This window comes from Balaenoptera borealis (genome assembly GCF_965194805.1).
Source record: "Balaenoptera borealis genome assembly, chromosome: 3".
Lineage (NCBI taxonomy): Eukaryota > Metazoa > Chordata > Mammalia > Artiodactyla > Balaenopteridae > Balaenoptera > Balaenoptera borealis.
This window is the reverse complement of record NC_138866.1, coordinates 37092623-37106740: the sequence shown is the minus strand read 5'-3', so window position 1 is coordinate 37106740 and position 14118 is coordinate 37092623. Positions and strand designations below refer to the sequence as shown.

At 38.4% G+C, this 14118-nt stretch overlaps 1 protein-coding gene across 21 annotated transcripts in view; it reads left to right on the top strand.

Moving 5' to 3' along the window:
• The window catches only part of SYNE2 (spectrin repeat containing nuclear envelope protein 2), a 313751-nt gene that overhangs the window by 191271 nt on the left and 108362 nt on the right, over positions 1–14118 (top strand). For all 21 annotated transcript variants that reach the window (XM_082386394.1, XM_082386392.1, XM_082386388.1 and 18 more), the window contains 5 exons: positions 1481–1663; positions 2427–2564; positions 8605–8790; positions 10767–10889; positions 12119–12301. In XM_082386394.1, the coding sequence (XP_082242520.1) occupies positions 1481–1663; positions 2427–2564; positions 8605–8790; positions 10767–10889; positions 12119–12301 (813 nt within the window). The remainder of the gene's footprint in view (positions 1–1480; positions 1664–2426; positions 2565–8604; positions 8791–10766; positions 10890–12118; positions 12302–14118) is intronic.

Here is a 14118-nt window from a genome sequence, read left to right as displayed (position 1 = left end):
CATTTTACGGTAGAAACAAATATTGAACAATTGTGGGACTTCCCTGGTGGTGCAGTGGTTAAGAATCCACCTGCCAATGCAGGGGCCACGGGTTCAAGCCCTGGTCCGGGAAGATCCCACATGCCGTGGAGCAACTAAGCCCACGAGCTACAACTACTGAGCCTGCGCTCTAGAGCCCGCAAGCCACAACTACTGAGCACACACGCCACAACTACTGAAGCCCGCGTGCCTGGAGCCCATGCTCCGCAACGGGGGAAGCCACCGCAATGAGAAGCCCATGCACCGCAAGGAATCGTGGCCCCCACTCACTGCAACTAGAGAGAGCCTGTGCGCAGCAATGAAGACCCAACACAGCCAAAAATAAATAAATAAATTTATTAAAAAAAAAAAAATTGTGTTGTACACCTGAAACTAATAAAATGTTATGTGTCAGTTATACCTCAATTTTTAAAGAAGTTATCCTCAGAGAAGTCTCACTTATCACCCCCTTTCCCTCTGTTCCCTTCCTCCCTGCAGTTAAATCTCTCCTTTGGTTTCTGATTTAACTCGACTGTGTTTCTTTTGGTAAAAATAAAGAAATAATTCTAAATATTAAAAGAAATAATTGTACCTATTGTATGTGTCCTTCTTTCATAGAGGAAGACATTAGACTGTGTATACTCTCTTAAAATAAGGTGAACAAGATTTGCTCACAAACAATCATACCTGCCTTTGACTTTGCAGTCCCCTCTAAACCAAACAAATGTGATGTCAAAGGATTAAAAAGATTAAATTAAATTGAAAAATAAAAATAGGTCAGACTATGGCTCGCCATTGGACAAAATCTTGGGCTCTCAATAAGCACTTTAACTAGTCAGATTTTCCCATTTCTAGAAATTATGTTCTTACACAGATATTAAGTAATAATTGAATGTTGCCTTTGAGATTTCCTCTGCCCAGACAAGTGCAGGTTTGAATCCAGCCTATTGGTTTCTTGAGCTAAAAGCAGTTGCTACTAATACATGTGGCTAGAATTTTCTGCCAGTGCATTAGTCTGAGTCAGAGCAGATATTTTCTTTTTATCAGTTTTATTTTTGCATTCAATAAGAATTGTCTTCTAGAATAAGTAGATATATATACTGGTCTAAATAGGTTAGGTATTTACCCAAGCCCTTTTAAACATAATGTTACCTCATCACTCTTGAAAGATTAGGGTTACGTTGACCTTGTTTGGTGTCATTCATCTCTGGGAATGTCCAGGACTTTCTGCTCCCTTACAGCTAATTTGTACTGAAATGAATACAGTAAGAGTTAAGAGACCTCAGAAAAAGTGTTTTTCAGTTCAGGTCACAAGTGGTTTCTGGGCATAAGTGAAAAACTTTGCCTGGGATGTTGTCTCTGTCATCTCATTTTGGTAGCATTTACAAGTACAGATACTGTGTGAAAACTTAGAAGTCAACACATCTTCAATCCAAATGGACTTAACGCTTTTCTTCCCCAGACGATGTGGGATGAGCTGGATCTCTGGCACTCCAAGCTAAATGAGCTGGATTCTGAAGTTCAGGACATTGTTGAACAGGACCCAGGACAAGCTCAAGAATGGATGGATAACTTGATGATTCCTTTCCAGCAGTATCAGCAAGTATCACAGAGGGCAGAATATAGAACCTCACAATTAAACAAGGTATGGCTGTAACACGCGATAGCTACACGGAGCATGTGGTAGTAGTGAGATGGGTTTAAAACAAAACAAAAATACGTATTCAGAGGAAACCAGTTTCCCTTGAATTGCCAGTTTTAGGACCTGAAGCTAGAGCTACACCATAGGTTCAAGTGGGCATCGAGGGGCACTGCTGGCACAGGCAGAAGCAAGAATCCAATAGTCAGACCACAGTAGGAGTCCGGGTAAGAATTGGGCTTCTGAACAACAGGTAAGGGAATTTCAGGCAGGCGATGTCAAGAGTCCCAGCAGGGAGCCAGAGAAAGAACCTCATTTGGGAACAAGACACCCCTGCCCTCCCTTCCCAGTAGGGGTCACAGTGGGTGAGTTGTGCATGTGATCTAGCAGCAGCAAGGCAGGAACCTACTCTCAGAGGGACTGAGATACTATAGGACAAGGTCCGGTACAGGAGGACAAAGTGTAAGTCCAGTTTTCAAAGTGGAGCGTAAAACGGGAACCAGACTAGTTGCAAAGCTAACTTGGAACCCTTGCTGAGGTCCATAGCGTTGGGGTAGAACTCCTTAAATCCTTCCCACCTGTGGTCAGGATCAGTTTTACAGGCTGAAGGATCAAAACCTGGAGGGGGTGGGCAAGTGGCCCAGCTGTGGGGTGTGGGGCCCTGCGAGGCCTGACACCACTGACTGACAGCAACCAGTTCTTCATTTAAGAATCCTTCAACTCAAAGAGGAAACATCAGACTGAGTTTGGTACTGCCCATCTTTCACAGGCCACAATTAAGCTGGAGGAGTATCATGATCTTTTGAAGAGTACTGAGGCTTGGATAGAAAATACCAGTCGTTTGCTGGCTGATCCTGCAGACTATGACTCTTCAAAGACGCTGAGTCACCACGCTAGCACCCTTCAGGTGAGTGTTCTTTCAGTGTTTCCTGGGTGTCATAGAATCTACATAATGATTAGTGGCTTAGCTGATTGTCACGATGCTTTTTTCCCCCTTCTTTCCTGAAAAAACAACCTTATCTTCAAGCATGCCAGATGGCAGAAGGAAGCTTGGGAGAGTGGCAGGCTCTAGATAGGGATTTTGGAGACCAGGATCTAGTTCTTTCTGTCCTGATAACTAATTCATGACTTTGGGGATAATTTACTGTGTCCTCCATGGGCCACAGTTTCCCCGATCTCTGAAGTAAGACTGTTGCACTGAATGGTGGTGATGGTTTTGGTTGTAGAATTCCAAGATGGTTCCCAATAGTCCTGTTCCCTGGTGTACACGACCTATATAATCCCCTTCCCATGAGTGTGGGCAGGAATATGAGTATGTGATGAGATAGTCACTCCATTGATTAGGTTACATCGTATAGCTAAGGATATGGGATAGTCACTCCCATGAATACATGACTGATCATGGATGTATAGTTGTAAGACTCCCTGGTAGCAGACTAGAGTGAGACTCTCCTGCTGGATTGAATAAGTAAGCTGCCATACTATGAGAGGGCCATGGAACCAAGACCCTAGGGTGGCCTGCAAAAGCTGAGAGACCCACAGTCAACAGCCAGCAAGAAAACTGGGATCTCAGTCCTACAACTAAATTCTACCAACAACCAGAATGAACTTGGAAGAAAAATCCACGCTCCAGATGGCACCTTGATTGCAGCCTTGTGACATCCTGAGCTGAGGACCCACCTAAGCCATGCCGGGACTCCTGAGCCATGGAAACTATGAGATAATAAGTTTGTTTTATTTTAAGCTGCTAAGTTTGTGGTAATTAGTTACACAGCATTAGAAAACTAATCTGTCGTTCCTTCCAGTTCTAGCATGCCATGATTCCAAATTTCCTGTCCTTCCTGGTGCTCCACAGGTGCCCTTTGTCTCCATGCTAACCTACAAAGGCAAAACAAATGAAAGCCTTTTCCTACTCAGGGCCATGACTACAAGAGATCTTCCAGATGCCGAATGTTGGCTTAAATTTTATTGTGAAGGCATATTTCCCTTCTCTCATATTATTCAGCCATGAGAAAGAATCTCTTAGGAAAAGGTTTATTGTATAACAATTTTTATTTATTTATTTATTTATTCATTCATTTGCTTATTTATTTATTTTGGGGGCTGCGTTGGGTCTTTGTTGCTGCTTGCGGGCTTTCTCCAGTTGCAGCAAGCTGGAGCTACTCTTGGTTGCGGTGCACGGGCTTCTCATTGCGGTGGCTTCTCTTGTTGCGGAGCACAGGCTCTAGGCGCTCAGGCTTCAGTAGTTGCAGCACGCGGGCCCTAGAGTGCACAGGCTTCAGTAGCTATGGCACGTGGGCTCAGTAGTTGTGGTGCGTGGGCTCTAGGGCGCGTGGGCTTCACTAGTTGTGGCACATGGGCTCAGCAGTTGTGGCACATGGGCTTAGTTGCTCCACGGCATATGAGATCTTCCCAGACCAGGGATCGAACCCACGTCCCCTGCATTGGCAGGCAGATTCTTAACCACTGCACCACCAGGGAAATCCCCTATAACAATTTTTAGAGTAATCAGACCTCAAAGCTGATCCAACTCTTTTTTTTCTATCTTTAAAGTAGCACAATGTGTCCCTAAGTAACAACTGACTTCATACCTCCCCTGTGAGACTTCTTGGCACAGTTTTTTCCTGTGGTAACAGTTGTAAAGATACTGCATTTTCACCTACTTGTTTCTTTTCTTCCCCTTGCCTGTGATTCCTGCCCCCACCTCTTGGGTTGACTTTCCACATCCCGAAAGCATGTCATCTTTTTATTTTAAATCACCTGTACTTTTCATCGTTTTCAAGAAGTTTGCAGACAGAAGAGAGGAATGATGCTTTTTTTTCCTCAAATGCTTATTAGGAGTTTTTAAAAAACTGTACAAGAATGAACATATGCAAAAACAGCTGAAGTTTTACTGCCTTCTTCTGACACAAATGAAAAAGTGTAAAAGTATCTCTCAAACTGTTCAGGACACCCTCCTTTGCTGACCTTTGTTTACATGGAACTGAGTAGAACTTAGGTTGTTAGCTGGAGGAAGTCAGGACAAGGGGATATGCAGGGTGATGTCCACAGAATGTATTCTAATAAATCCCCCAGTGGGAAATAAGTCATAAATAACTAGTCCCATGTGAATACCCCACTTTGTGCCTATTTTGAAAATAGTTGTCCTACTGTAGGGCACCCTTTACCATTTTTCTAACATTACCTGGTATTGATTTTTAAAATGACTCTTAAAGAAGTGTCAAAACTCTCAACTAAGGTTTAAAAGTCTGTTTTAATCGCACTATAACCTTCCACCTCGATTGCATTTGTTAAATTAGGTTTTCATAACCTAAAGATGATTCCATGAAGTCTGCTGTTGTAATGAAGACTCACTGAAACATAAATTGTCATTGTAGAAAATAGGAAAACAACTTGTTCTTTAAATCAACTTCATTAAGGTATAATTCACAGATAGTAAAAAACACCTAAGTGTACAGCTAGGTAAGTTTTGATGAAGGTATCCAGTTGTGTAACCACTACCACCATCAATACATAAAGACCATTTCCATCACCCCAAAAAGTACCTATGTTCAGCCCTATGTAATCACTCATTGGTTTCTATTCCTATAGTTTTGCCTTCTCTACAGTATCCAATGAATAGAATCATACAGTCTTTTGGGCCTGACTTCTTTTACTTAGCTTAATGTTTTCGAGATTCATTCAGGTTGTTACATTTATAGGTAGTTTATTCTTTTGACTGCTAAATAGTATTCCATTTGTGGAAATATGCAATATGTTTATTCCTTCACCAGTTAATAGACATTTGGGTTATTTCAAGTTTGGGGCTATATATTCCATATCTATTGTGTTGTAACACATCACTCCTGAAGTTAACAGCTTAAAACAAGAATTATGGAATCCAGGCATGGCTTACCTGAGTCGTTCTGGCTCAAGGTCTCTCATGAGAATGCAGTCAGGGTGTCAGCCAAGGCTGTGATCTCATCTGAAGGCTCAGTTTGGGTGAAGGAAGAGACAGGTTGCACTTCCAGGCTCATTCACGTGGCTGTTGGCAGGCCTCAGAAGATCCACTTCCATTCACAGATGTGAGGGCCTCTCCACAAGACTGCCTTATGGCATGGCAGCTGGCTCCCTTCACCATGAACAATCTAAAAAAGAGTGAGAGAGCTCCCAAGACAGAAACGGTCTTTTATAATCTAATCTTGGAAGTGACATCTCATCATTTCTGCCATATCTTATTAGAAGTAAATCAGTAAGCTCAGCCTGCATTCAAGAGAACCGATTATAAGGACACGAGTACCAGGAGGTGGGGATTATTGGGGGCCATTTTAGAAGCTGCAACAGCTATTATGAGCAAAGCCGCTGTGAGCATTCATATACAAATCTTTGTGTGGACATAGGTTTTCACGTCATTTCATTTGATGAATACCTAGGAATAGATTGCTGGCTCTTATGGTATTTAACTAAGAAACTGCTAAATTATTTTCCAAAATGGCTTTACCATTTTTCATTCCCACTGGAGTTCTAATGACTTCATATTCTTGTCAGCACTCGATAGTATCTGTCTTTTAAATTTTAGCTACCCTAGTGACAAGTGGTGGTATCTCACTGTGGTTTAAATGGCATTTCTCTAATGACTAATGATTTTTTTATTTGAGCATTTATTCATATGCTTATTTATCACTTGTACACTTCATCTGTGAAATGTCGGTTCAGTTTTTTGGGGCTTTTTTGCCTATTTTTTAATTGGGCTATTTGTCTTTTTATTATTGAATTGTAAGAATTATTTATATAATCTTCTAAAATCCTTTGTCCCATATGTGATGTACAAATATTTTCTCCTAGTTTGTGGCTTGTCTTTTCATTCTCTTAATATTGTCTTTCAAAGAGCAAATGTTATTTATTTGAGGAGGTCTAATTTATCAATATTTTTCTTTTATAGATTATTCTTTTGTGTTGTATCTAAGAAATCTTTATCTAACCCAGGGTCACAAGGATTTCCTCTTATCTTTTCTTCTAGAAATTTTATAGTTTTAACTCTTACTTGTAGGTCTGTAATCCATGGACTTACATATACTACCAAATGTAAAATGGATAGCTAGTGGGAAACAGCTGCATAGCACAGGGAGATCAGCTCAGTGCTTTGTGACCACCTAGAGGGTGGGGTAGGGAGACGCAAGAGGGAGGAGATATGGGGATATATGTATATGTATAGCTGATTCACTTTGTTATAAAGCAGAAACTAACACACCATTGTTAAGCAATTATACTCCAATAAAGATGTTAAAAAAATAAATAAAGTTAATTTTTGTATATGGTATGAAGCAAGAATTAAGGTTCATTTTTTTTCTATGGGATTATCCATGTTTTGAAAAGACTCACTATTGAATTACTTTGGTGCTTTGTTAAAATCAATTGACCTCTCATATATGTAGGTCTGTTTCTGGGCTGTCTCTTCTGTTCTATTGATCTATGTGTCTATTCTTTTACCAATATGACACAGTCTTAATTGCTACAGCTTTATAGTAAATCTTGAAATCAGGTAGTATAAATTCTACAACTTAGTCCTTTGTTCTTTTTCAAATTTGTTTTGGCTAATCTGGGTCTTTCGCATTTCCATATAAGTTTTAGAATCATCTTGTCAATATCTATGCAGAGGTCTGTTTGAATTTTGGGAGGGCATTAAATCCATATCAGTTTGGCAAGAATTTACCTCTTAACCATATTGGCTGTTCCCATCCAGGAACAGGATGTATCTCTGTATTTATTTTGGTCCTCTTTAATTTCTCTTTAGTGTAAATTGTTAAATTTATTCCTGAGTATTTTATGTTTTTTTGATGCTATTGTAAATAGTATTATTGGAAAAAGCATTGGTTTTAAGTTTTGTTTTCCTTTCAAGTTTTCTCCTGCTAGGATTTGGAATAAGGTCACTATGAAATTCTGAATAACCTGATTAATTTTGGGGACTCGTGACTAGAAGTCTGGTTGCATAAGTAAATGTTCTTTTTCATATCAGTTATTTTTTATGGGATTACCTGAAGACTACATTAGCAGGTTGAATATTTCCAATAGGTGGCTGAGATATTTTGAAATCTTAAGTTTGAAAGTTAATAATTATAATCATTAAAGGAAAAAAAGAAAAATTCTAAGGAAGAATGTCTAAAGAATTCTAAAAATGGATGTTTTCCACTTATATTTGGTTTTATCAGATGGAGCTCTTTTGGTATCAATTTATTCAAGTCAACTCAAGCTATAGGGGTGTTTCATGGAAGTCAGTGGCTCCAGATGGTAAGGCCAAGAAGGACACTGGCACTAGAACTGCCCCTTCGTTTCCCATCCCCACTTCACTTATCTATTTCTGCCAAACCCATTTCCCAAAATTACAAGTCCAGCCAATTGGATGGCTTTTTTTTTTTAACATCTTTATTGGAGTATAATTGTTTTACAATAGTGTGTTAGTTTCTGCTTTATAACAAAGTGAATCAGCTATACATATATGAATGGCTTTCTTGACCCTAATTCCAAATTATAGAGGGATGAACTTATAGGTCAGGTGTTTCTGATTCTGTTAACGATGGCTGGAGGAGCAGGGCTACTTGGTATAAAACAGCTGCTGCAAGCCTACCAAAATGGGGTAGACATTCTATAGTCATGTACTGCCATTGACAAGAGAGAATGTTCAATGTTTTATTATGAAATTGGGAATGAACAGGAGTTTGAAATGTTGAGACAAATTCAAATTTTCTCTGGTTTAATTTTTTAAATTAAGGTATAATTCACATCCAACGTTTATTAGTTTCAGGTGTACAACAGAATGATTCAATATTTGTATGTATTGGAAAATGATCACCCACATTGTCTAGTTACCGTCCATCACCATACATAGTTATAGAATTTTCTCTGATATAATTTCAATCAACTTGTTCCAGTATCTTGATGTTTCTTTTTTCATGTTTCCCGTTATCTAGATGGCTTTGGAAGATTCAGAACAGAAGCACAATCTTCTGCATTCAATTTTCACGGATCTAGAAGACTTGTCAATAATTTTTGAAACAGATACTTTAGCACAGCCTATACAAGAGTTAAGTCATCAAATAGTAGCTTTACGACAAAAAATCATAGAAAGCCTTCCACAGATTCAACGAATGGCTGATGTAAGTTGGCACTGTAACGATGTGACTTCTTATTTTAAATTTATGTTTCATGTAGTAAATTAGAGTTATACCACTAATCAGTTCTAGGAAGACACATTGATCTGGTACATTTTTCATTTATGTTATTTCTTGAATTACGTTTTACTTTGTACCCTATAGTGCAACTACAACAAAAAATCATATCCCCATTCTCAGTCCAGAAGTGGTCTATTTAAAGGGAGGAATCCTGATCAGATAAGCTCAGTGTTTTCTCTTTGTCAGAGAGGAGATATTACTGATTTTATTTTTTATCAATAAATTTATTTATTTATTTATTTATTTATTTTTGGCTGCGTTGGGTCTTCTTTGCTACGCATGGGCTTTCTCTAGTTACAGTGTTGGGAGGGGCTACTCCTCATTGCAGTGCGTGGGCTTCTCATTGTGGTGGCTCCTCTTGTTGCGGAGCACGGGCTATAGGCATGTGGGCTTCAGTAGTTGTGGCACGTGGGCTTCAGTAGTTGTGGTATGCGGGCTTCAGTAGTTGTGGCACGTGGGCTTAGTTGCTCTGCGGCATGTGGGATCTTCCCAGACCAGGGCTTGAACCTGTGTCCCTTGCATTGGCAGGCGGATTCTTAACCACTGCGCCACCAGGGAAGTCCGATATTATTGATTTTAAAGCACAGATTAACAAAGAGGGAATTAAAACAGATAACTTCCCAAGTCTTCAGTCACCAATAGCAAATATTTATTGAGGGGCTGCTGTATACCAGCCACTGGATTTTTAAATAATTTTATTTTAGCTTGAAACATGTGAGGCATTTATTTAAGGATGGAGTCACACAGCAAAGGCAGATGCAGTTAGTCTTAATAATTTACCTTTTATTTCTCAGTTACATTCCTTGCACCACACTTATGTAACTTCAGAGAATCATACCTGTTAAATATTCTTGCTTATTGAAGCTTATTCCAAAATTGTTAAATGCTTCTACAATTTTTCATGGAAATTACCATAAAATACATTGTATACATTTATATACTTTCTTAAACGTATGGTGTAGAAAATTTCAATATAATTGAATGTTTCATAATATGAAGATAAATTACTATAATTACTGTTTCATTTGCTTATATGAAGTTATGTTTGTCCTACACTGAATGGCTCCAAGTTGTGATAATTTGAAATCCTTTGATGATTTCTATGTAGTTTTTCCTATTCCCTGCATTATTTTTGCTTCAGTTTATCTCCATTAAGCTCTAAAGGTCTGAAGGCCCTCTTACAGTGTGAGTGGACTTCAATATGTAGGTTTTATAGCACATATTCATAAATATGTAAGTTTGAGAGCACAAATTGCAGCATTTTCACTTTAAGTTTCTTGGCCACTTTCTAGAAGTTGACACCGATGGGAGAATAGCCACTGGATAAATGATCTGTTGTTCATACTAATCTGAGTAGGTTATAAGGTAATTTAGTGACTCTCCACACAGCAAAAGTTTATTAGGGAATTGGCAACAAAAATCTGTCAATTTTCCAGCTCCTTGTGTGTTTGTTTCCCAAGGGTGACTTTATCGTTTTACTTAAAGCAGTGGGAATTTTTTCAGCGTTGACCCACTTGTATTCAAGTGTTTAAAGACATTCTAAAGATAAATCTAAAGAGTTTGTAGATATTTGAGAATTTACTTAAAATTTGTTCAGATGCATACTACTTTTGTTCTCATAGCATAAATAATTGAAAATTGGCCCCATGAGGATCTTTTAACTCAGTAAGTATAAGCAATGCTTTATATTGTGGTATGCTATTATTAACAGAACAACATTTTTATTGAAAACAGTCCACATTATCTGTGTAGCACTTGGTTAGTTTTGAAGAGATATAAGTGGCAAACATATTTTGGTTAAATATGAGAATAGAATAAATGGCAGTAAATTGTGTTTTAGAAAGATTATTAACATACAACATATACTGCATAAGTGTGTTTTTCTGTTTCTGAAATTCTAGGATGTGGTTGCCATTGAAACGGAAGTAAAATCAATGGAGAAAAGAGTTTCAAAAATCAAAGCTATCCTGTTATCAAAAGAAATATTTGACTTTTCACCTGAAGAGCATCTTAAGCATGGGGAGGTAAGCATGGATCATTATTAAAAATATTTTCTCTTAATACTTACTATGCCTATTTTAAAATGTGTAATAATATGATGTGATAAAAAGTGTTTAGTCTTGCTAAAGTAAGAGCAAAGTAAAGTTGGGAAATAGATATGAATGACTATAAATACCATACTTTAAATCATATTTCTAGTGCTATCTCTGTATCTATAATTTTCCTATAGGTTATTTTTTCATTTAATTTCTTCCTAAAACTTCAAGGTTTGGTAGTTTTTCCTTCACGTCAAACCCAGGTGTTTAATAATCTAAGCACTTAAGCCTCTAGGTCAGAAGAACTGGGTTCCAGCCCCAGCTGCCCTGCTTACTAGCTGTGTGCCTTTGAGTGATTGGTTAACATTTCTTGGATTTGCTTTCATATCTGTACATTGGCATTGTGGTGATTATGTTGGACAATTATAATGTATATGGAGCCCCTAGCACAGGAGCTGGGACATACTAAACAGCGTACAGATGTTGCTTCCCCCTCAGCCTACCAGTTAAGAGCGTGGGCTTTGGAATCAGGCAGCCCTGGGTTCTAATCCTGACCCTGCCTCTTACAGTGTGCCCTCACCTGGGTCTTCTAACTTCTGTGAACCCAATTTCCTTACCTGTGAAAGGGAAGTTATGATATCTACCTCCTAGGGTGGTTGTGAAGATTAAATGAAATAATACATATGAAGTACTTAGTAAAGTGAATACTCTCTCCTAATTTATTCATTATGTAAATCCAGATTTCTATGGATCAGATGCATTAAAGCAAAATAGAAGTGTAGTTTTGGGACTTAACGAAATTTGGCAGGACAGTTCCATTCAATTCAATAAGCATTTTTTGAGGGTCTATTATGTGGGCAGCCCTGTGCTGGGTGCAGTTGCTGTGAAAGTTAATAAGAGGCAGTACCTGCCCTTCCACAGCTTACTGCCTGGTGACAACACACGAAGCACATAACAGTTGTACAGAGAGAGGCAGGAGGGAGAGAAAGAAGGAAAGAGTTGTCCAAATGCATCATGTAATGCTGGGAGGGTACTCTTGCCCCAGGCATTCTTTCCTGAGACCTTATTTAACTGCCAGATCACAAGTAATATATTAGTTCTTTTCAACCTGAGCTAAGACACTGTTTTAAAACTCAAAACTATAAAGACTAAAGTTTAATTTTGAATAGATTTAGGAGTGGCCTTTTTTTTTCACTTGTGTACCATGTTTATCTAAGGTCATACTGGAAAATATACATCCCATGAAGAAAACCATTGCTGAAATCGTGTCTTACCAAGTGGAACTGAGGTTACCCCAGACAGGAATGAAGCCTCTGCCTGTGTTTCAGCGGACAAATCAGCTTTTGCAAGATATAAAACTGTTGGAAAATGTGACTCAGGAACAAAATGAGTTATTAAAGGTGAGTGGTTTTTGTGATGACAGCCAACTTATTGGATGAAAATGTTCAGCAAAAGCTGGTGTTGTTTTAGTGGCTGGGCGGGTCAAATTCCCATGACAATAAGATGCTGCCTGGGTTGATTCTTTTTGGTCTCTTCCAGTATTATTATCCAGGAGGTGGCATTTGATATAAGAGAGTATCTTGTTGCTCAAATGAGGTTAAAGTGATTTTTCTCAGCTCTTATTCTTGTTGTTCTGGTTGAAGACATTAAAGTCTAGTTTTGTTCTATTTCATTCCATTCTTTAATTATTGAAGATCTACATGGGTAAAATGCTGTGGGAAGAGATTCAACCTGAACAGTGCATTTGCAGTCTCATGAGGCTGACAGACCCACAATAATCTCTTTATACCTCTCAGTTGCTTTCCTATTAATCATTTCAATCTATTACCAACATGATACAGGTAGGGTAGGCACTTTGCCATTTTTATTTTTACACATTAGGAGACTAGTGTCCAAAGGTCAGATGACTTTCTGAAAGACCAGAGTTAACTTATGTTGAGATTAATTTGTGTACAGATAAGAAAAGAATTTGAGTTTCTAGACTCCTAGTATTATTCTTCATATCGAGGTCTCTTCCTTCTAACTGATGACATCTTCTAGCCTCTCCCTGAGGGCTTTTTAAAATTCTTTTGATTGATCTCCTGTCTCAAGTCAGGAATTATCATTAGATAGAAATTACATTTTACTTTGGTTGGTATTCCTATATCAACAACCACTCCTACAGGAAAAGAAAGTTGCTGAAAGAGCCACAAACTTTTCAACCCTCTTGGTAGACACTCCCTCCTGCCTATTTTTCTTGATTAGGTGTGTCAGGGTAAGAGGAAAGGTTATTTTTCCTCCTTCCCATCCATCCCCTGGTTATAGGAAGAAAACTGCTATCTCTTTCTCCCTCTTAAATTTCATTCACATTTGGTGGTCACTTTGTTCTCCTAAAATTTGAGGATATTGTAATCTCTGGTTTGAGTCTTAGCTCATGTAGTCTCTCTGGCCTGGCTACTGATCAGCTGGCATCATTTCCTAACACCCACAGGGAGAAAAAAGATCTGGCACTCAATGTACTATTTTTTTAATAATATAAAGAGAAGAAAAAAAAAAAACAAAGAAAATTTGATCTGTTACTTTTAATCTTTTTGTGCTTTATTGGTCTCCTGGTCAGAAAAAGAAAATAACAGTCCTAACTATGCTTTAAAGTGACTCCTTCACAAGATGAAAGGGGGGGCAGTAGAAGAGGAAATTAGGTTTTGTGCCAAGTTAGATATCAAACTGTGCTGCTAAAATTTTCCATCTTATTGTGTTAGTGGAAATCAGATGTCATCTCAGGTATTTCAAAGCTAAGTAAGCCAGTGGTAATGAAAATCATTAGAATATGGTACATTTCTTTTCATTTCTACGTTAGATAATCGTAAGTGCTCTCATTGTGGAAAATAAGACAAATTACTTTTGGGGGGAGTAATGGGATGTAGCTCATTACTGAGGGCTGGGGAACAGGTGTGTGCAGCAAACATAGTTATCCATTTCTAGCCTGCAGCTAAAATTATAGTTAAATATTAAAGAAAATACGAGGAAGAATTCTGTGTTGGCCAGAAACTTTGTAGTTTCAAAAGGCATTTTGTTTCATTGTGAAGCATACAAGGAAATATCTAGATTTTCTTTTGAAGTCCGTTTCTTTATCTTTCATCACACTTTGATCATATCATTTAGCACACAGGTAGTAGGTTCAAGCTCTACCATTCCCTTAACACTAGATTCCAGGTATTGTTCTGGTTTTGCCTTAATC